Source organism: Pterocles gutturalis, unplaced genomic scaffold, assembly GCF_000699245.1.
Source record: "Pterocles gutturalis isolate BGI_N339 unplaced genomic scaffold, ASM69924v1 scaffold26285, whole genome shotgun sequence".
In the NCBI taxonomy this organism is placed as follows: domain Eukaryota; kingdom Metazoa; phylum Chordata; class Aves; order Pterocliformes; family Pteroclidae; genus Pterocles; species Pterocles gutturalis.
In genome coordinates, this window is record NW_010144087.1 from 8,467 (window position 1) to 31,566 (window position 23,100).

Genomic DNA, 23,100 nt, shown 5'->3' on the forward strand with positions numbered 1-23,100 from the left:
TAGTTTCCTTCAAGTTTTTAATTGCCTAATGACTGATACTTAATCTAAAAATCTGATGTAACACCAAAATGCATATAACCTCTAAGGGAAGACATATGTTACACATTTTGGTCTTTAAATGCTGTTTTTAAGAAAAATATTTTTAATAGCGTTTTCAGCAAAAATGAAAGGTTGTATTTGTAAAAGAAAGATGCTGCAGGGACATTGGAAATAAAATTCCAGTATGTGTGTAAGGAGCTGCCGTAAGATCTGGTTGGCAGCTCATCACAAAAATTGCCAAATCCCTGACATCATGCAACAGTATTAATATCAGTGCTCTGATGATGGAGTCAATGCTGACTCATAAATTGGGGTACTACTTCCTATGGCATCAATAACAGAATCTTTTATTACCTGTCACACTTCAGTTTATTCTTGCACAATTGGAAGTTAAGGCAGAGAATGAAGTGTACTTTGTAACATTTGTAAGAATTTTTAATTACATACTACGCTATATAAAAGGTTATATGTTTATGGTTAGTATATCTTCTGATTAGCAACAGTACCAAATACAATTTAAAAGCCAGGTGTAGTTGTAAGTAATCAAATATTTTTTTTATAGTTACCCCAACAACCCTAATTTTAAGCTATTGTTAGGAAAGCTACTTTGACATAGAGATTAAAAATTTAATACTAAAATTTAAGTCTATAAGCTTAGCTGGTTTGAAACTACTGATTTTCATAAATTTGCATGTCAGTGGGCTTTTGAGGAATTGAAGGTATGCATTGTGGGTTGAACTATGTTGAAATTCAAGTGAATTTGTTGTAGAGTTGAGCATGAGTTATATGCTGAGAACATCAAATAGGAATAGAAGAGAGACATTCTGTGAATTAAAAGAATCTACCCGTTTGTTTCATATAGATCCTGGAAAGCCCAAACTTCTTTAATCCTCGTGTTGTGATATTTAGATTATGCTTAAATGCCTTATCCTACTGGAGTTATCAAATCACTTGTATTTTGATGCCTTTTTTGATGCCTTTCTGTAAACGTTTAATCCAAGCTGCTAGTTTTTTGTTTGTCTGGTTTTGTTGCCTTTTTTTTTTTCCCAGGCAGTCCTTATAGGTGCAATCATGCTATGAAATAATCTCATTCGATTTCTTTAGAAGACCATTAATACAATTTATATTGCTATGTCTGTTTCAGACCAGTTGTCAGTGCCAGAAGAGGAGAAGTCAGTATTATTTCTGGATATTGAGTCTGTTATTACTTTTTATTGTAAGTCACGCAATGTTAAATATAGTTCTTGCCTTGGCTGGATACACCTACTCAAGCCTCTGGTGCACCTTCATTTGCCACGCAGTGATTTGTACAACTGCTTTTATGCTATCATGAATAAATTCATTCCAAGGTAAAATTATCTTTTTTTGACTGTGTACTATTTTTATTGGCATTAAAAGTATTTTCTGAAAGGATTTACATGTTGGTTTTGGCTAGAGTAGCACTGTTTGTAGCAAAGTTGTCTGATTCCTTTGTATGATAATAAATTAAACCATCTTTCAGTACCTGTTGGTTTGAAGTTCAGGAGATGATTGAGTTGGTTTAAGGTGTAAAGAGTTAGCGTGCGACTGATGTAGACTCAATGTGCCTTTTAAAGATCAACTGTCACTTCATGCAATATCAGAAGTGTTTGTTTAGGAACTAACTAATTCACATGTTATGTGAAAGCACTTTTTCTTTCCTACTGTTTTCGATGTCTAAAATGCTTCTATCCCTGTCACTTGCAAGTACTACTAATGTAGTCTCAAAATCTCTTTTGAAGTAGTTGATATTTTCCCGGTATTGTACTGAGTTAGGACTGAATTTTTTTTAAGTTGTTAGATTTTTTTTTTAATTAAAAATATGAAATTGGAGCTTTTCATACTGTTACATAGGTGCTCTCACTAAAATATTTTTTTGTTTAAGTTGGAATAGCATCATGATGCTTCAGCAAGGCTACAGGGTCTAGAGATAAAGATCTTGTGAAATAATATGTGGACAGTCTGTAATTAAAGATCTTAGTCTGATTCCCTAGAGAGGAGATTCCGGCCCAGCTACTGGATGTGTGCCCATAATATGAAAAGTGCACATTTGGTGTTGTGGCAGGAAACATTTATCAGTCCTGTCACTTGACTCAGCTTGTGTCCCTCTCTGATTTAAAATACTGTTGGGCAATGTGAACTGTTTGCGGATAGTGGCATTAGTGTCACGTAACTCATGTACTTTCAGCCATAGGAAGCTTTCAGAGTGTCTAGTATTTAAGTTTCTCTGTAAGAACCTAGGTGCTGTCTCAGTGAAATGTAGACTGTTTTCTCTTTCTCTCTTTTTTTTTTTTAATGGGAGAAAGAAAGGCATAGAAAATAAATTTATAGACTTGCAAATCTTCACTTGGGTAAATTTGGTCTTGATCTGACATTTGACTGCTGGACCATCATTACTATTAGATAAAAGTCTAATTTTTAACTTCTTGTTATTTTTGTTTTTTAAATCATTCACTTTTTATTCATGTTTTCTATAATGAAGTATTTATTGGGAATTTATTCTAAAAAAATATTGCAAACAGGTGAGGGAAATATACAGTTGGACCGTATAGCATCTCTAGCAAGCCAAAGGAAGAATGAGGAAAAAGAACTGTAACAGGCTATTTTAGATGAGGGAGGTTTTGCTATTTTTTTCTTGGAAACTGTTACTCTCAATGCTTTTGGAATAAGGTATCCTGTGGATGCCTGTCTTTCTTTTCCTCCTGCCTTTCCTCTAGAATTATGAGTTTTCTGAACAGTACAAAATTAATAAGCAGTTAATATGGAAGTCCTAGATCATTAGTATTCTTTGTTTGGGCCTTAAGTAGAGGAAAACACCATCTCAGAGTAGACAATGATTTGTATGAAAGCTTGTAAGGTAGTAAACTAACTAAAAAGCTGCAGGGATACAATGGAAGTGTGTCTCATCCCAGGGACCACATGAGGAAAGTGCATTACATCTGCTTACATTATTTTCATCAATGTTACCTCTAAGAGTGGAAAATAGCTTCCTTTTTTGGTTTGTTGTTTTTTTGGGGGTTGCTTTTGGTTGGTTGTTTTTTGTTTAGGGTTTGTTTTGTTTTTTTTTCTAAACAGGGTATTTACTAAGGGTTGATAACTAATATAGGTACCAAAAGTAAAAAATTACTGAGCAAAACAGTTAATAAAAATGTTTAAACAAGGTTGTTCCACTGTCAGTAGAAATGTGGAAAGATGCTTTCTAAAGTTATTTTGGAGTATATATCCATTCTTAAGGTTAAAAGATGGTAAAGAATGACTGACTGAGTGGAAAAATTGACCATGTTAACCATTCAAACAAAGTAATTTACAAGTCTAGATTCTTATGCTAAAGTCATTAATAGAATATTTTTCTTCTTTTCACACTTTGACTCCGATTAAGTCAACAGGAGAAAGAGTTCTTGTGATAATTTCAAAAAAGAATCCCCATGTATAATTTGTTGTGAATGTTCACATTTCATCACCACAGACATACCTTTGTTTAAGAAAGTTAGGAGGATAATTGTGTTTGGAGATCTGTGTGTCAAGTTTCACTTAAGTTTTTAAACACTTGAGATTTGTTCCTGATGTCTTTAAACCACTATTTCTTCATTTTAAATACTCCTGTATTTCCTACTTGATGAATTGAAATTTAATTGTTATTAATGTGTGAAATAAGTATCTTTTAAATTTCCTTTGGCTGTCATCTTGGCATGGTTTATAATTTTTTCAGTTCTGTTTCCAATGAACAACATTGATACCATGCTAGCCTTATTTTGATATTTAAAACTGTTTTAAATACTTGTGTATTATATACTCTATCAAGTATTGGCAGTATTTTATTCTTTCTCCTGCCTTATTAATACATGGAGTTTTCAGTGTTTGTGGGGTTTTTGTTGCTTTGTGGGGTTTTTTTAACTCTTGAGGAAAGTTGACTTCATGATCAGTTCTGGTGAATCAAAAGAACAATAGAGGAAATAACATAACTAGTAAAGAATTGATACTGAAAGTCAAACAACTAGAATATTACAGGGTGGTTATGATTATTTTCAATGCTATTTTTAGGGATTGTTTCTTGAAGGGACGACCATTTCATCTATTTAGACTGCTTCTTCAGTACCATGAGCCTGAACTCTGCTCCTTTCTTGATACTAAGAAGATGACTCCAGATTCATATGCACTCAACTGGGTAAAGTCAAAGTAGGGAAACATAATGAAAACCAAATTTCTGTTAAAATTTAAGTGCATGTTGCTGGTTTATGGAAGAGTAGTACATGAGATCAGAACTGCATATATTGAAATAAATTGCATATTTTAATACAGTGTGGGCTTTTTGTCTTCAGCTGTCTAACATAAGGTATGAGATTTTGTTAACGTTTTATTGTACTGGATGTTAGTTGAGCCACTCGTATTAGGAACTGCTTAAAGTAATGTTAGGAACTGCTTGAAGTAAGAAAGAATGAGAGCGACAGACGTACTCCAAAAGTAAGAAGCTGTGATGTTAGTTTTTTATAGTGAGCAGGTATATGGTTGTAGATATGGATAAACATCAGCCTAACAGGTCTTTTAAAGTCAAATTACTAATCGTTTTAAAAACATCCATGCTAATGGAAGGTATAGTTCTATGCCTTTTAGAATTTAAGCACATATATTTTACAGCTCTTCAAGAATTGGTCATTTCCTCCTCACCTTAACTTTAACACTGCCTCAAGTTGGAGGGTAGTTATAAAGATGTTTACCTCAATAATTTTTTTTATAAAGTTTGTGTAGCAAGACTACAACATAAAGCAGCAAAATTCTCATGTTTCAGTGCTGCTTAGTATATGCAATACAAAATGAAGATGCAGTGCTTGCAGAGTCAAAGTCTGTACGTTAATAGAGAGGACTTTGAGCCATGAACTCTTCTAGGCTCCTTTTTGATACCCATTGGTTTTGTAGTATTTTTTGTAACTCTTGTGTATTTTCAGATAAAGAAATAAGACTGAAATGACTTAAACTGTGAGGCTGGTTTTAATTTTTTAAAGGTTATTTTTTTTTAGGCTGCTACCAATTTTAATATCAAAATGTGTCCAGGAAGAATTTCCATATTTTCAAAATCTATCCTTTGCCTGTCATCATCCCTCCAGGTCTATTTTTACTACTGAATCTCCCTTCTTAAAAATACAATTTTCTTTAGTAAATACAAACTTATTTGAAAGTGTTTATTTAAAGTTTAGTGATTCATTAGGAAAAATATTTCCCTTTGAAAAGAGGTAGGGAAATGACCTAGTGAGCTGCCAGTCCTCAATGTCATGCTTTTTGGTGTGCAATCTTAGGAAAAAATCTTAAGCCTCATTTTATATTATGAGATTACATTAAAAGTCCTTGTTTCATATGTCAAAAAACTTCAAGGTATTTCCAATGTGTAGAAATACATAAGCAACATTTAGAGACCTGTCATTGTTCAGGGACACTTTGTCTTCACTTGCATTTGACTCGAATTGGGTAGATCTTCTTGCCTTTTGTTGTAAAAGTATACTAGGAAGTATTTAAATACTCCATGATAGTGTTTAAAAACAGATACTGAGCTTTTGAAAGCTGTAGTTCTGTTGATACAGAATTTGTATGCATCAGTAAGACCCAAGTGAAGCCAACTGGTATGCATTTGAGTTAGGTATGAAAAGCAGCTCCTTTGAACTTTTATCCACTTTGAACTTTGCATATCAGAGAGGATGTATTTTTAAATGGTAACAGGCAAACAACGAAGATTTTGTGTTTTTTTGCAAATTTTCAATTACTTATCCATAAAGCATCATAATGTAATGTTCAGTAAGTGATTTTGTCTAACTGATGTGCAACCATGTTCAAGTAGCTTGGTTCTACTGTGAAAAATAAAAAGAATGTTGATTACAGGATTCTTTCCAAGTCCTATTTACTAAGCTAGTTGAGTAAGTATATTATTATTGTCTTGTTGGTGTAGTTGGTATTTAGCAGTGGCTATGAGCTAAACAGTGTTCCAGCCTGATTGTGTTATCTCTGGTTGAATTTGAAAGGCTGACAATGTACAGCTGAGTTTGCCTTCACACTAGGTGTATTTATTTGCAGATAATCTGTAGCATTAATTCAGTGTTTCCGTAAAAATTTATTTTGAGGGTAGAACCATCCTTCAGTACATGGTGCAAATGTACATCTTAACATAATTTTGTTGTTTTAATTTTCTTTTAGATATGTTTTATCTCTGCTAAAAGTGTTAACCTGGTAAGATTGTTTCTGGTTATTGGTTTTTCTCACACTGTCTTCCAAATTTTTAGCTTGGAAGCCTCTTTTCATATTACTGTTCAGATGAAGTCACTCAGGCAATATGGGATGGATATCTACAACAAGCAGATCCATTCTTTATTTATTTCTTAATGTTAATCATCCTTGTCAATGCAAAGTAAGTGTATAGTTAATTCTTTGGGACATTCCTTGCTGGCACAATTTTGGTCCACTTTTGTTTCATTTTGGTTTTACTGACTTAATGTTTGCCTGTGACTTTACTATTTTCAGAGACGTTATCTTAGCACAAGAATCAGATAAAGAAGAAATGATAAGTAAGTATTTCTCTTATATAGCTGCTAGTAGATTATTTACTCCATGGTATAATTCCCATTGATTATTTCTAATTACTAAATAACTGAATTATTTAGTTATTTCCCTATGATTTTTTTTCACTGATGAATCCTCTTACCCACTAATTCCTTTCTTACTATTCTTTTGCTGCATCACGTTTGCCCTGTCCTTAACATCCTTTTACATTCTTTTCTTGTGTTTCCTTTTAGCACTCCCACACCTAGTTTTATACTTCAGTTTGGCGTACTTGAAACAATTGCCATGTTTCTAAATCCAAAGCAGCAGCTTTCAAATCCTTCTTTACATCTACTGCACTTCTTGCGTTTTCCAGATTATTGTCTTTGTATGCACTTGATTTGAGCCTAATTCGTTGTTCTTGTCTTACCCTCTTTTGTTTCTATAGAAATTACATTAAATTTCTTGTGAGCCTATTTCCCCTGCCTTTGTTTTTGTTTTTTGTTTTTGTTTTTGTTTTTTTTTTTACATGGCATAATACAATACAGTTAGTAGTTAAAAATTAGGGTGCCTGGAATTTTGTGTCTTTGACATACAGAGCAGAACTACACCCTTGTATGATCCTGGACGTGTAACAGTACTGTTTTAGGGGATTCTCTTTGTCAACCCTCTTTAGAAAAGGCAGCTGACAACTGAAAGCTAAAACTATGCAGAGGTGAGCGTGTGGTAAAAGATAATTTGCGCAGAAGATTTACACTTTTAGCAAATAGCATAGGTTTCTTATGGATAAGGAGTATTTCCTGTATCTTCTCTTTCCACCTGGAGAGTGAATCAACAGTTATGTTTAAAGAATAAACTCAATTGTGTTATGCCATATTAAAAAATAAAAAATTACTTTATGATGTGAAAAGATACGTGGTGCTTCTTTTCTGTCTCTGAAATAATGGTGCACTTATGTTGTTTGTATATCTCAGAATTCTTAGAAACTTCACCAGCCAATCTTGACTTAGAGGATATAGAAGATCTCTTCTCTTTGGCACAATATTACTGTAGCAAAACTCCAGCTTCTTTCAGGAAGGTAATAACAAAATAATTTTGAAATTCTCTGTTTTTTGGTGACTGTTTAAGCTCCTGCTGGTAGTAACTTTGAATATTTCGTTGTGATGTTTTTATAAACAGTTTTTTCATGTTGTTACTCTGGTGATATTTACTGTTAGGAACTTAGAAAGATAAGAAGGTTAAGTGAAACATGTTAGAGAGAAGCCTCCCTACAATATTCTCACTTCATGACTGATGACCTTGTTTTGTAGGTTCTCGTAATAACTCATGAAGCAAAAATGCCATAGTGACACAGTTGCGATGGAGTAAGACTGCACAGCAGTCCTAGCTGTACTTGCAACAGCAAACAGGGAAAAATCACTTACTAGAGATAAAGCTGTCATCACCTGCACTGTTCTTGCAGTTCTTCCTTACTCTATACATATGGCTTCAGTGAATTAATGAAATAAAAGTAATAGATAATCATTGCCTTTGGCTTGCATGTACTTTCTCTGATCTGTATCGACAGATATTTAAGATTGGGGGTGGAGGGGTGGGAGGGGACACCAAACCAAAACCAGAGGTATGTCATCATGCTGTCATGGTCATAGTGGTAAGCAAGTGTGTTTGTAATGGAAGTTCTGGCCTTGCCATGATTTTCAGGAAGAGTTAATCAAAAACTTGATGACTGTGGACAAGATATGCATGTATCAGGCTTAATGTTTGTGGCATGGTGGATATAGTTTTACTTTAAGCCTTCACATCTGGAGACAATGGTTTCAGTTAACTTTTTTTTTTCCTCTTGCCTTATTAGGACAACCACAGTCTTTTTGGCAGCAGCTTGCTGGGCCTCAAAGATGATGACACAGACTTGAGCCAGGCTCTCTGTCTAGCAGTTTCTGTGTCTGAGATTCTACAAGCAAATCAGCACCAAGGAGTCAGTATACGGAATTACTCTTCCCCCTCCCCCTGCCATTTTGTAGAAAAGGGAAAGAATCACTTACTGCTTTGTGTATCTGAAATATTTTTAAGTGCTGACAACACCGATGAATGTTTGCTGTTTGAGGAAGTATTCTTGTCTTGAAGTTGTCTCCCTTGTAAATGATCTGCTGACTGCAATACATTTATGCTGTAGCAACTACAACACAGGGGAGCTTATTACAACTGATTTGAATCTGAGGAGTGGGAGCTTGAAGTAATATCTCACTAATTTGAATTCCTTTCCAAATGTAGCTCTTGTAGAAGAAAATTTAAAACTCACTACTCAGTACCTTTAAGAAGAATGCCAATGTGAATGCCATTATGCCATTCTTTTTTCAATGAAAGGTTTAAACAAAATTGATTCAAGCTGTTTCTGTAGTAGTTAATTGCAAACATACTTAGATGCAGGGACTTCACTTATACTATTTAATACAAAATATGGGTAGTAGTGTAGCTAGATTACAGTGTTTCTTATTGACTACTGGCTTTTTGTAGCAGTTTCTGGGCCCCAGTTTCATCCTGCTTACTTTTTTTTCCCCTAGTCCAAGTATAGTTAAGCAACTGTTTATGTCCTGTTTAAGTCGGTGGGATATCAAGCTCTCTTTATGTGCTGTGCTGAGTGGTAATGGACTGTTGGATTGGGACTTCAAAGTTGTCCCTTCTGTTGTCTTATTGATGTGTGCCCTCATACCCACTGTATTTCTTCTCAGTAGAGGTGAAATAATTACACTGTGTATTGTACTTGGGTGATCCTTTCCAGTGTGCAAGCTGATATATTAGTGGGAAATCACTATTAGAATACTGTTGGTGGTCTAGTAACTGTAGAAGTTCAGATTAATCAGATGAAATAAGATTTCCTGATAGCTTTTAGCCCCTTTGATGGATTCGTGTAGTACTGGAATTATGTACTTTCCCATCAATAATTACACAATTTAAAAATTTCATAACGGGCAAAATCTTTCTCTTTCAGGAAGGAGTAAGGTTCTTTGTAGTGGATTGTCGTCCTGCAGAGCAATACAATGCTGGGCATTTATCAACAGCATTTCATTTAGACTCGGATTTGGTTTGTATCCTTTTGTTTTTTTTACTGATTTTTGAATCCTAAGTTAAATAGAAGGAGAAAGAAGTGTCTGTCTTGAAAAATAAATTATCACTAGTTTAGACTCCTAGTCTGTGGACTGCAGTGTCTAGCTATGTGATGAGGTTTCAAAAGTTAGCTTCTCTAAAGGAGATTGGTAGAACCATCATTTTACCAATAAGTTTAGTCCTTAATGACATCAGAATTTGAGATTCCAGTGTCAAACAGCACTTTCTGTTTATTTATTCCACAGATGCTTCAAAACCCATCAGAATTTGCACAGTCTGTAAAATCCCTATTAGAAGCACAAAAACAGTCTATTGAATCTGGCTCCATAGCTGGTGGGGAACATCTCTGCTTCATGGGAAGTGGCAGGGAAGAAGAAGATATGTATATGAACATGGTGCTAGCACACTTCTTACAGGTACAACTAAATTGTTGTTGATTTTAATAGCTGGAATAAAATGTCTCTGCACATATCATTGATACTAAATGGTAAAATATTTTCCCCTTAAAATCTTAACTGTTTTTCACACTACTCAAGTTTACAGTTTTTATGAAATAAACCCATGTTTTATTACCGTATTTGCAAAACTCATTCCACAGATTTTTGCTTCAACCAAAAAATGTCTTTTCTGTTGCAGAAAAATAAGGAGTATGTAAGCATTGCCAAAGGAGGGTTTATGGGTAAGCTTATTTATTAATAATGAGTTTTGGCTTGAGAAAACTTGATATCTTAACACTATTGATATTTTTATTAGGCTTTGTCTAGAAATCAGCTAAATTAATAGAAAATAGGTCTCATTTGTCAAGTTTTCCTTTTGTGTACGTCAACACTGTGCACTTACACATTTGTAGTTAACTGTTATGGCTTATCAACATTTCCGAATGGTGAGAAATTAATACAGAAAGTTTGGAAATTCTCTTTTTCTTCTAACTTACCATTGTTGGTGTTTAACCTCTGTAGATTGCAGATCCATATGAAGATGCTACTTCATAATTACTATTAATTGTTGCTATGTTCTCTTAGATCATAAGTGTATAGTTCTGCAGTTTATGTTGCTGGAATCGATCAGGCTCTACAACAGTGGAGAGATCTGTGCTACAACATGAGTATAAAGGCATTACTAGTCAGTGTGTGCAGTGTCATAATAGCTATTTTTAGATCAAAGCAGTGACTTGGTTTTAGTTGCTGCCGTATTTTAACTGTTTTTATTAAAATAAAGATTATCCTAATGCCTTTGTACCACTGAAAGAAAAGCCAGGGATGATTATAGGTATCTGAATTTATCTGTTTTATTAAATCATGTGAAGCAAAAATTGTTACTGATTAGTGTTTGATATGCAGTGTTTTCATCAGCAGAGTAATTCCAGTGTAGTTCTGAAAGTTTTTTTTATGGCCTTTTAACAGCCCTCCAGCAGCACTTAGCAGATATCAATGTGGAAGGACCAGAAAATGGATATGGCCACTGGATTGCTAGTACCTCAGGCTCAAGAAGTAGCATAAACTCCTCTGTTGATGTAAGTGAATTTTAAGCTTAAGTGGTATAGTGGGATTGGAGCCCCAGGTCTACTGAATTTTTTCTTCATATTCCTCATTTTGTTCTGTAAAATGCATTACTGGAAGTCATTGTTTTCAGTTGTGTGTTTAATTTCAAACTATATTTACTGTCTAGTTGGAGGTGACCTAAACATTTTTATCCTCTTGAGGGCGAGAGCTTGTAGAGAAGAACTTGCTGTATGTATAATGGACAATCCTTTTCCTCGCTCTTCTTCACTCTGGGAATAAATTGCTATGAAACTGACAGAGTTTAATGGGAAAGCTCAAAATTGTCCCTTTTCTGCAGTTGATATGTTGTAGGTAGTATTTGGCTTTCAATTTGGTTACAGTGTATCGTTAATAGAATTCTTTCCTCTCTAGATTTTCGTAGCAGGGCACTTAGTAATAAGGTTTGTTAAGCTTGCTGTATTGAATCATATTTACCTCAGACACATGTCATTGCTGTCATTTGATAGAACTCTAAAAGAATACTTAATGCTGTAATTAATGTTCTACTGAGTACCGAAAAGTAGATTACTAGTTTGTAGTCTCTTTCTTTTTTTGATGAACTAGAGATGAAATAACATTATTTTTATACGATTAATCCTGAGATGAGTTACTTTTACAGGGTGATTCTCCTAATGGTTCAAGTGATGGAAAAGGAGTAAAGTCCCTGGTGAATAAAATGACGGTTGCTTTGAAGACTAAATCTGTGAATGTGAAAGAAAAAGTTATTAGTTTTATTGAAAATACATCTACTCCAGTGGACAGGTGTGTCATTTATATCTCACTGTGAATTAGCAGTGAGGAATGACTTCCCATTTTGATTGGCTATTTTGTAGAAGTGAAGTCTGTGCTCATTAGGAAAAAAGTTATCTTCCAGCTTCAGCTTTGAGCTTTCTTACCCCTATGCTCTTCACAATTTTACCATGACGCAGTAAGTCTGCTGTGCTGCCTTATTATTGCAAGGCCAAGTGTGAGCAGCCTTTTCTCTTGAATATTTATCTAGGATTTGTCACTACATGGTTATTTTGACTTCTTATGTGTCAGTTCTGTATTCAGTCTAAAAGTCAAGAATTACTCCACTTTTATTTCAGTTCCTCCCCATCCAGACTCTAATGGAATGGGTGAATGACAGAAGGATTCTGAACGGGTTTATTTTGTTTAGTTGTGGGGGTTTTTTTTGGTTTTTTACTGCCCCCTCTTGTCAAGTTGAGGTTAACTTTTTTGAACTTCTTGATTTTTTTTTTTTTTTTCAAGTCCTGATGTAAAGGTGCTTTTCAAACCCAGAATCCACTCTCGTTCATTTTTTGTGTCTTCAAGTAGAGCTGGGAACAAGAATGTGCAAGCATGTTAAAAAGCATTTGCAAAGTTGGATGTCATCATTCCAATTACTTATTTTAACTAGATAAAAGAATAACAATTTTCATCTGTCAAAGCTTTAATGGAATAGCCTGTTTTAAAGTTCTTTAAAATGCATCCTGTGGAGTTGTATGTTGCTAAGACTTTGGTATTCAAGAATCTTACAAGAGAGAGTGTTTGTTGGATAGCAGGATTTAAAATACGTGCCAAACAAACAGTAGTTTTTAGTAGTCTTACACCTAATCAAAAGGTACAGATTGTTGCTTTTTTGTGTTGGAAAATGATCATTTAAATTATCATTATTATTTCTTTCACAATTAGAGGCAAAATTTCCTAAATAGCACTTGGTAGTAGCTTTTGTTGTGTGTCGAATTCAAGTAAGGCTTACATGTAAGCCATACATAGCATGAAAAATGAATCTTTTAGTATGATTTTTACAAAGATTTCTCTACCTTGTGGCTAGCTGTCATGAAACATTGCTTTTGATTTATAAGCATCCTCCTTGAAGAAGATACATTGCCAGTATAGAGCATTTCAATTATTTATCTAGATTTTTCATTTAATTTTTTTTTTTAATTCTTTTGTTCTGTCCTCTGCCCCAATGTACTGTAGAATACCTTTCAATATTCCCTGGCCAGACAGAGCAAGCCTGGAGCGGTAAGCTTGATAATTAAGCAGTCTGACTAAAACCACCTTTGTTGTATTTAGCATGGCATCACAATATTTGTAAGCATTGGTTACACTGACAAAATTCCTTGCATATTTTTATATTAACTTAGATTTTTTTAATATATTAAAGCTATTGGTTTTTACAGGTATTGGTGAGGGGACTAGAGGAAGAGAAAGCATGTATTGGCAGTGCTTTCTTCTCTTAGTTTCTGCTTTGTTATTTCAGTCTTCTTCCTTTCGATTGCTTTTTATGGAATTTTTTTTTTGCTTATAATTTCCTATATACATTTTATTAGTGACTTGTACTAGTGAGAGACACCAGGAGCAATTACTGAACGAATTATGGCTTAAGCTTTTAACGAAAGGCTACAACTATGAAAAAGACTTGCCATAACCTGTTCATGAAGCATCATCTGAGCTTAGCTGTAACAAGGAACCCATATGGAAATTCCATCTGAAAATCTGTAAATTTTATGCTTCTTATCACGTGTTGATAGAACATACTGATAGAAAGAGAGGTGCTCATTACTGGGAAAAGAAAAATGCTAAGTTAATAAGTAAAAATGCCTTGCAACTCTCCCTCATCGTGTTCACATAACTACTGTGTTTCACACGAATGTGGAGTCCCATCACATTTGTCTCAGATTTATTGCCTTATAATTATTTCAGAAATAAAAAATGTGAATTGAGGTTATACTAAATCACTTGTGATAAATGAAGGACAGCTCATGTGTAATCACTTTGGAACTTTGGTTATACTTTAGGAACTCTTGTGTTACAGCTTTTGGTCCTCATAGACCGAAAAGCATGAAGATTGGTGCTGGAGGAATTAATGAAGATTTAAAATGCTGTTTGGGTTCTCAGGGATTTTTAGGCCAAGTAGTTTTCACATAATTTGAGATAAGATTTACCCATAAGCATTACAGAAGGGTGTTGTATGAGCAAAATCAATAGTAATCTTAACTAATATTCTTTAAAAAAAAAAAAGCACATAATGTATTTTGTTAATTTAGAAACCGTAAGGGTCATGGGGATTTCTCCCTGCATTTCATTGATCAATTTTTAGAATATGGCAAGAAAGTATTAAAAATCCAACTTAAAACACTTCTTGACTGTGTCTGAAACCTGAAAGACACTTGAATCTGCATTTGTAAGCAAGAAATTTTGATGTATTGAGATTATACTTCAGTTATTTTACTTGTTCCTTTCACTTGTATTGCTTATCTTCTTTCATTGAGAAGATGCAATAATAAAATTGCTCACACTATGGATCACTAGACTATTCTCTTAAAATTGCAGCTCTTAAAAACCTGGAATGTCATTATTTTCCCATCCATTCAATTAGGTCCACTTTGTGATTATCACAAATATATTTCATTTTTCAGGTTTGCCACTAAGGGGATTTGCATTCAGTTTGTAACAATGTAATGATGGCCTTCCATGCAAACAGGTTAAAGGAAATCAATTTTTAGTTTAAGGTGTTACCAGGGTTTTTTAAAGTAGGTTTTTACTTTCTCTTGTCTTGACTAACTTTGATCTATAAACACCGATGAGATCTTCTCTGAAATATTCTCTGTATAATTCAATTTGACACTATTTAAATGTGCTGCTTCTTACTCAATTGGTGATGTGTTACTAAACCATATTTACAAAAGCCTCCATACAGAAGCACCGCCCTCTTGAATTGTCAGTGTCATTGATGCTTATTGTCTTAAACACTAATGAGCATGTTTTGTATGTTTTATTTTTTGTTTCATTGTAGAATGCATTTCTGTTTTTTTTTTTTCCTATTAAACATTTCCTTGTTTTGTCTACATTAGTAAATTTTAGACATAGAAAACGTAGGAGTTTTTTTAACTTTCAAATATGCTTTCAGGTAGTTACTAGCATTCATTTTCTTATTACTAAAGAGGTTGCCTCTCCAACTTGATTCTATAGTAGCAAGTAGACTGGAGTGTTTGAATATACTTAAAACAGGAACCAGGGCTTATAGTTTATGGGAAATATGAATACACACCATGGGGAGGGAGATCATAGAAATTGAAATGGGGGAAAGGGGTGTGTTTTGGTTTGTTTTGTTTTTTTAAGCTACTACATGTTACCAGTTCTGAAGGCTAAAATCATGAACTGTGGTGGTTTTGGTGTTTGGGGTTTTTTCAGAAATTACTACTTTTGTGAATTTTTAGAACCTTTAGGTTTTTTCATATTTTTCATTTTGTCATTTGAAAAGGTGACCAGAAGTTCTTTTTAAGCAAAATATTTTTTTCACTTTATTTGTACAACAGTCATCCTTGCCAAGTAACTGAAATACATGCTTTCTCTAACCAAATTGCTTGATGGGTCAGTCACACCTTCCTTGCAGGCAGCTTCATTAAATTCTCTTGTCCTTCTCATTTGCACAGCTGTGTTTACATTTGGCTGATATGTTTTTGTAGGAGCCATACTGTCAGTTTGAAAGTTACTGTTCTTTTCCCATCCCATGTCCTCTTCTGCCCTTTTCGTTGCCAACAGACATGTCAGCAGCAGTGACAGAGTTGGAAAACCCTACCGTGGTGTGAAACCAGTATTCAGCATCGGAGATGAAGAAGAATACGATACTGGTACAGTAGAAGATTTTTCTGTTACCTGGATTAGTTTATTTAGACAAAATTATTAAGTTAGGCTACGTCATAAAAGTGTATTTTACATCTTACAACTTGACATTTTTCTAACTATCATTGATTGTATTTGTTATGCTGGTGCCTGGGACCAACCAAGAAAGAAACACCCTCCTTAAATACATAGCAGCAGACTAAATGAAAAAGATTTTGTGCTAGGGACCAAACAGACAACAGGAAGAAACAGAAATAGATGGATTTAGTGGATTGTTTGTGTTCACTTGTTATTTCTGTAGTGAAGATCTTTTTCTACACTGGTCTTGTACGTGCAAACCTGCAATTTTACCTGTATTGCTCACGACAGTAAGCAAAATGTAAAGGACCTAGTTTGGCTGATGGATGTTAGGTTGAATCTCTACTATTGGCAGTTAGTATAGCAATCTGAATTCCTGGAAATATAGTTGGAGCTAGACTTAAGATGGGTAATGTGTGCACACCTCTCCAGTGTTTTGGACTTTCCTTTTTGGCATTGAATCTCTCAATAATTGATTCCTCTCTTGATATGCATGCAGAATGCTGTAGAAAAAAAACATGCAATTTTTATTTTGAAGTTTTTATCTAGCTGAAAAATTACAGGCAAAACTGGAACACCACACTTTTCACAAAGGCTTGGTGGTTTGTATTTTTTTGGGGGGGACCAGTGCCAACATTAGAATGATGCAGACCTACTGCTGTCCTAGTTTTGTTCTGGTGGTGTTAGCTCACTCCCAACCATCATCATCTCACAAGTAACCATTCTGTGACCAAAAGGCATACTTGGCTTCCGTGTGAAAAACAAATAGCTAGACTAAGAATCTTAGACCTGCAAAATAAATAATTTAGGAAGTTTAATCAAAGAGATTAATAGGATCTGGAGTTGTTTAAATGAGATTGATGACAAACACTTGATCATTTTTTTGTCTACTGTAAAAATTGGGGAGGAGCAAAATGAACCTACCAGGCAGAAGCTTTAACATTAACAAGATACTTCTCCAAATGTCATGTAACTAAGTTTGTACAGTTCTTTGATCATTTGTAATAGTGTTTGGCAAACTCTGTGTGGTTTCAGAAAACCAGGTCCTCAAAGATGAATTGTCTAGAACATATTTTCAGTAATGGTTTTTCGCTAATTTCTATTTACATTTGCTTTTAAAAGCACTATTAGACTCATAAGCAGAAACACTGCAATGGTTTGAATAAGCAAAGCCAACGCATACAAGTTAAATATATGTTATTTTGGTACAGAAGAACGCAAAAAGTGAATCTGTTCATGCATAATTTTTTTAAGTTTTAGTGGGTTTTTTGTAGTAAATAACTGCAATCAGCTATACTAATTGCAGCCTGCCCTAACTGGCCCTTCTTGAGTAGAATTGGACCAGATGACCTCCAGATGTTCCTTCTGTCTTGAATCATTCTGCGATTCCATGAAATGAGGATGGATTTTGTTCCATTCTTTTAATAATGTATTTTTTTAGTGAAAACCTCTTAAAAAGTGTCTATACTTCTGAATTGCTTTTAAATAAATAGTTTAAGGAAGTGTAGAAAATCAGTTTTGAAAAAGATTCTTTAAAGAGGTGTCCTTTGAGGTTATTTCTAGGAGTAATTTCTATGGATTTTACATAGTTCATTGTTTTAGTTAGCTAGATTGCTTAAATTCTTCTGATGTAGCACCAAAATCACTATGTAAACATAATCACTATATTTAGACATAAACCCAGTATTTTGCAACTAAGTGATAATACTTGCAGGAGTTTCAGGTGTTTCACAGAGGTCTGTGCTGAAAATTTTGAGTATGTTCTTAAATGTCGTTGGGAAAGATGTGGACCCAGAGACAACAATTTTTGCTAATGATTCAAGGTTATTCAAGATAGTAAGGACAGACTGAAGGACTGAAGGAATCTTTTGCTAGTCTGAGTGGCTGGGCAATAAAATGGCACATGAAATTCATAATGAATTAACATGAGGTGAGAAAGATATGGAAAAAAAACAGTTCTAGTTTCAGATACAAAATGGACTGGGTTGGCTGTGTCTAGGAGCAGTAGGTTTATAATAAGTGCTCATTAGCAGTCAGAAAAGCAAATCAAGTGCTGCCAGAAGAGCAAATCAAATGCGTGGAATTTTAAGGAAAGGAACAGCGAATAAAACAGAGGTCCTTGTGTCACTGTATAAACCTGTGGTTCACCCACACATTTAATATTGTGTGTCTTGATCCTCTACCTCATAAACAATATGTTTGAACAGGAGAAGATTCAGAGGGGGATAAGAAGGGTGAGGGAAGGTGTGAAATGGCTTTCACAACAGGCATAACTGAATGTTAGAAGTTTTGTTGTGTGAAACAGGCAATTTAAGGGAGGAAGAGTGGCCCACAAAAATAATGCCTGGCTTGGAGAGGGATCAACAGATGTTTATTTCTTCTTGTACAAGAAACTAGAAGCCACAAGAGGCGGCTTTCCTGGAAGGTAGTTGACATGTTTTTGGTACTCCTTGCTAAAAGATACTGGTGTTGTAGATGCAAAAAGTTTACATGACTTCAAGGAAAGTCTGGACAGTCCATGTAAGAGAGATCATAGAATCATAGAATGGTTTGAGTTGGAAGGGACCTCAAAGATCATCTGGTTCCAACCCCCCTGCGATGAGCCTTCCTTCCATGAGCAGCCTTCCACTAGACCAGGTTGCTCAAAGCCTCATCCAGCCTGGCCCTGAACACCTCCAGGGACGGGGCATCCAGAGCTTCCCTGGGCAACCTGTTCCAGTGCCTCACCACCCTCACAGGAAAAAATTTCTTCCTAATATCTAGTCTAAATCTGCCTTCTTTAAACTTTACTGAATGGACAAATCAGACCAGTCTAATGAATCTCCTGAGCTGAAACTAGTTGCTTGAGAGAGAATTAAGAGAGAAGTATTCAGGTATGCATGGCTTTTTCTTTCTTCCCTTTGAACAATTGTTTATGGCTAGGTGGACCTTGGTTTGAACCAATGTACGTACTGTGGGTTTAAGTGAGTTGGAAAGTTGCCTGATGTTGTGTGGAAAATATTTTCTTTTCTTTTGCCCCCTCCCTTCAAAATAGATGAAATTGATAGCTCCTCAATGTCAGATGATGATCGAAAGGAGGTCGTCAACATCCAAACATGGATAAATAAACCTGATGTGAAGTATAACTTTCCCTGTAATGAAGTAAAAGAAAATGGACATATGTTTCCCAGGTACTGGAATTAGTTCTAAGCTTAATGAAAATGTCTGTTTTGATACACATTTAAAAAAAAAATTGGCAATTGAGATATTCTTGATATTTAGTTAGGAAATGAGGGTGTGAAACATCCTAGAACAAAATGTTACCACTATGTTTGCATTATTATATTTGTAGTGCTATGGAATGGTAATTCTGTACAAAACCTAGTATAAAGTTTTGCTTTGCAAAGCAAGATAGTAAAAAAAATATTCTCAGTGTACATAGGCTTATTTTTCAAGACGAGGTGGACTCAAGTACCTGTGGCTCCAGTTTTTCTTGTCTACTTGTTTCTGTGTCTTGTACTATGCACCCATCTTTCCCTTAAGATTCAGTGACCTTGTTAATTCTGCAAGAGCAGAACATGATACTTGCTGTATTTTGTCTTCCCCAAAGAGTACAAATCCTGTTGAATCTGGATAACAGAAAATTATGACAGGCTTTCTCTTGCATCATCATCTATTCTTGTTTTTTATTATTAATTTTATTTTCCTCTTAGATTTATTTTATATGGTGTGTGATTAGTGATCTGTCATAGTACGATTTCTCAAACTGGGTTGGAACTCAAGTAGTGTGTTTCCACCACTAGTTGAACATCCATTTCTTTCATGAAGACGGCAAAAGTGGGTCTTGAATTGAGCTGACAGGACAGCATCTCCATGTTAGTGCTTGTACAGCGATTGACAATTATGGAGTGCCGGAATGTCCTTTTAACTTGGGTCTGATGCTCCATGTGTAGAGTTGCCACTCTGTAGATGGAGAGGTGGGGTTGGGGTATGATGAAGGATGGAAGAGAGGCTACTACTCTTCGTGGCTTGATGTGTTACCAGTGGTTGTGATCCTTGTTGATAGGATGCACGTGTTGAGGTGGTCATGTTAACTGCTCACACTGGTTTTGTATGCTGTTGAGGATGTTGTGCTGGTTTTCAAAAAAATGGCTATGATACAGTGCTCAAGGAAAACCTGAAGTATTTAGTAGACCTTTCTAAATGACAGATTTTAAAATTATTAAAACTGTTTCTTAAGTTTGGGAACTGTTTTATCTAGTGTTCTAAATATAGTTTATTTGTAGAATTTAGCTTTTTAAATAAATTATACTTAGTTCATTAGCAAATTTAATTTATATTTTTCTTTTTCCTTCTAGTTATCTCCTAGTAACAGCAACTCATATGTACTGTTTGAGAGAGATTCCATCGCGAAAGGGACTGGCTTACATACAGTCTCGACAGGCACTCAACTCTGTAGTCAAAATCACATCCAAGAAGAAACACCCAGAACTGATCACCTTTAAATATGGAAATAGCAATACTTCAGGCATAGAAATTTTGGCAGTTGAAAGGTAAGTTATCTCAGTAGCACAGATGTAAGTAGCAGTGATACTCTGAATGCTGTCAACTGGAAATTCAGGGGCATGCTGTAATTCCCATAATTGAGTTCAAAAGTAATAGTTCTTATTTAGGAATAGGTAATTCAAATGTGAGCTAGAAAAACTGCCAGCAGAATGAGAAGAGTTTACAAGACCCAGCAGAGAGGAGCTCCATGGTCTGCAATGACAGTTGTTGGGGATGGGATGTGTGCAAGTGTTTTCTTTCTGTAATGTCTTAAATGAAAATTAAGTGGACAACTATCTGCAGCTTAAAGTGTGGAATTGTGAAGAGTGGGATTTAAGCCTAACCTAAAAACTCTGAACCCCTTGAAACCTGGTTCCTGAAAGTAAGTATTGCCATGCTCAGCATTTGTGTGCTTGAGACAGGGGGAAGTCAGAGGGATGGGTGTATTCAGCTTTGTTCCACTGGGGTAGCCTGTTGTTTCTTGGCACTGTTTTAACAGAGTTGCTGACATCAATTGGGTGTTTTCTTGTCCTCTTTCTTGGGGCAAACTGTGTGCAGTGGGTGCTCTGTTTTCACAAGAAATGGGAGATGAGTTTCCTAGCTAACCAGAGAAGTTGTTCTATGCCAGTTGGCTGCTTAGAATTAAATTAGTTTGGTAGTAGGTCAGACAAAGATAAAGGAAAATGTTGCAGAGAACTTTGCTGCCTTTTGAATTACTTCATCACCACCTTGTTGACTAGAACAAATCCAGAAGATTGTTCTGGATTTGTCCAGAAATGATCTAGGGCTATCTGTAGGAGTTAAAAAAAACCAAACCCAAACCACAACCAAGGACTGTCGTGCTTGAGTCAGACAGTGCTATCTGTAGAGATCTTGAACTGCCCAATCTATACCATTGTCAATTAATGAAAAACTTTTTCCAGGAAATACTCCTCAGTATTTCCCAAGTGTTTCATAGTACAAACAGGAAATAAATGTTGTTTTCTTAGTAGTTTTCCATTTAATATACTCCCTCTTCCTTATTCCTAGTTTGTGCCAGAGGAAAAATCAAAACAAGAATTATGGAATTGATACACAAAAAAATTTTATAGTGAATTAATGATGGCTTTTTCTAATCTTTTTTTAAGGTATTTGATTCCAAATGCAGGTGATGCTACCAAAGCCATAAAACAACAGATCATGAAAGTATTGGATGCCTTGGAGAGTTAATAGCTAAAGACTTTGTAGAGAACAGTTTATAAAGAAGAAGCAACCAAGATACTGTATGTGGACTCAAACTGACTGTTTCCCAGCTGAATACTAACTTAAGAGAATTTTTTGTTTGCTGATGGGAGTGCCTGAGTAGCAGGCTTAAGATAGGGTAAATTATTATCAATTTGTGAGCAGGATTTTTAATTTTTTTTTAGGTTTTTTTCTGTTTTGAAGAAATGTTTATTATAAAGGTCAGTTTGTTTCATTTTTAATGCAGCCTTAATGTGAGTGATCTGCATCTTTGCAAGAGAAGATGCAGCTGGATTCACATTAAGTGTGTTAAAGGAATGAAGCACTGCTAGATCTGGAGAAGCAGTTGAAAACAGAATGGCTTTTAAATTACTGTCCCTTGAACGTAAAATGTCTCCACTACCTACAGTCTATAAATTTGATATTGTCTACTGGGTGGTATTCAAGGACTGATTAAAAACTTGGGTTTATGAGCAGAGCAGATTAAAAAAACCTTAGAAGTACTTGTCCCCTCACATTAAAAAATGGTTAAGTCCAGCTTGGGCTGCAGATAAATGAAAAAAATACAAGCAATTTGTAAAGCTAGCTTTTTGAGAAGTCTTATCCACTACTAGGTTAAATAATTGGAATTGGTGGTAAGGGTCTTTTTAAATATCAAAATGAACTGTGCACAATGAGCTTTTAATACAGGGTTTGGATTTTTTATATTATGCAACATTTTACATTTCATAGGTTGAGGCTGTTTCTCTTGCAAAGATGGGTGTGTGCACTGAAACTAAAGTTAATACTTCATGATGGAATATGGCAGTTGAAAACAAGTTACCTTTCTCCTCAGAAACAAAATATTTAAAATAATAATTAGACCTTTGCAAGCCTTCTGTGCTGAACTGAAGGTTTTTTCTGACGGAAGGTGTGTTCAGCAAGAAAATTAACAAGCACTAAGATTCAAGTCCTGTATACCTTTGATAAATGTATTTATTACCTATTGCCTTTATTAGTTCAAGCATTTGTTTGTATTCTTTTAACTAACATCTTCTAAATTAGTTAATGTTTGAGAGATGGTAACTATGTGATTGTTTATTAGCATCTTTCCCACTTGTTCCAAGAACGGTTCTCTTGTTAAAAAGCTCAGTACAGGAATGGCCTTGTGGCCAAGGCAGAGCATCTTTGTAGACTGATGTGGAAACTACCAAAAACTGAGAAATAAAGATAATACGAATTAGCTTCACTGCTTGAAGTCGTCTGAGTAGTTGAATCAAAACCTGTGAATTGGTACATCATCAGGAGGTAAAATAAATTAAACTGGCCTTTATAAAAAACAGTTATTCTAAGTTATTTTACTAGGAATTAAGCTACGGCACCTTAATTCTGGAACTAATTATTTTTTTTTTCTTCTTAGTATCTGAGTAAATACCAATAGAACTTGAACTGTTGAAGA

At 34.9% G+C, this 23,100-nt stretch overlaps 1 protein-coding gene across 1 annotated transcript in view; it reads left to right on the forward strand.

The window, feature by feature from the left end:
• The window catches only part of TBC1D23 (TBC1 domain family, member 23), a gene marked incomplete at its 5' end in the record, with an annotated part of 22,720 nt that extends 821 nt beyond the window's left edge, over positions 1-21,899 (forward strand). Inside the window, 15 exons of the mRNA XM_010085002.1 lie at positions 1,184-1,388; positions 4,099-4,222; positions 6,324-6,448; positions 6,562-6,605; positions 7,554-7,657; positions 8,432-8,554; positions 9,569-9,661; positions 9,930-10,100; positions 10,321-10,363; positions 11,088-11,197; positions 11,845-11,987; positions 15,759-15,847; positions 18,952-19,087; positions 20,255-20,449; positions 21,569-21,899. Of these exons, the coding sequence (XP_010083304.1) occupies positions 1,184-1,388; positions 4,099-4,222; positions 6,324-6,448; positions 6,562-6,605; positions 7,554-7,657; positions 8,432-8,554; positions 9,569-9,661; positions 9,930-10,100; positions 10,321-10,363; positions 11,088-11,197; positions 11,845-11,987; positions 15,759-15,847; positions 18,952-19,087; positions 20,255-20,449; positions 21,569-21,650 (1,787 nt within the window). The remainder of the gene's footprint in view (positions 1-1,183; positions 1,389-4,098; positions 4,223-6,323; positions 6,449-6,561; positions 6,606-7,553; positions 7,658-8,431; positions 8,555-9,568; positions 9,662-9,929; positions 10,101-10,320; positions 10,364-11,087; positions 11,198-11,844; positions 11,988-15,758; positions 15,848-18,951; positions 19,088-20,254; positions 20,450-21,568) is intronic.
• Positions 21,900-23,100: the final 1,201 nt, after the last annotated feature.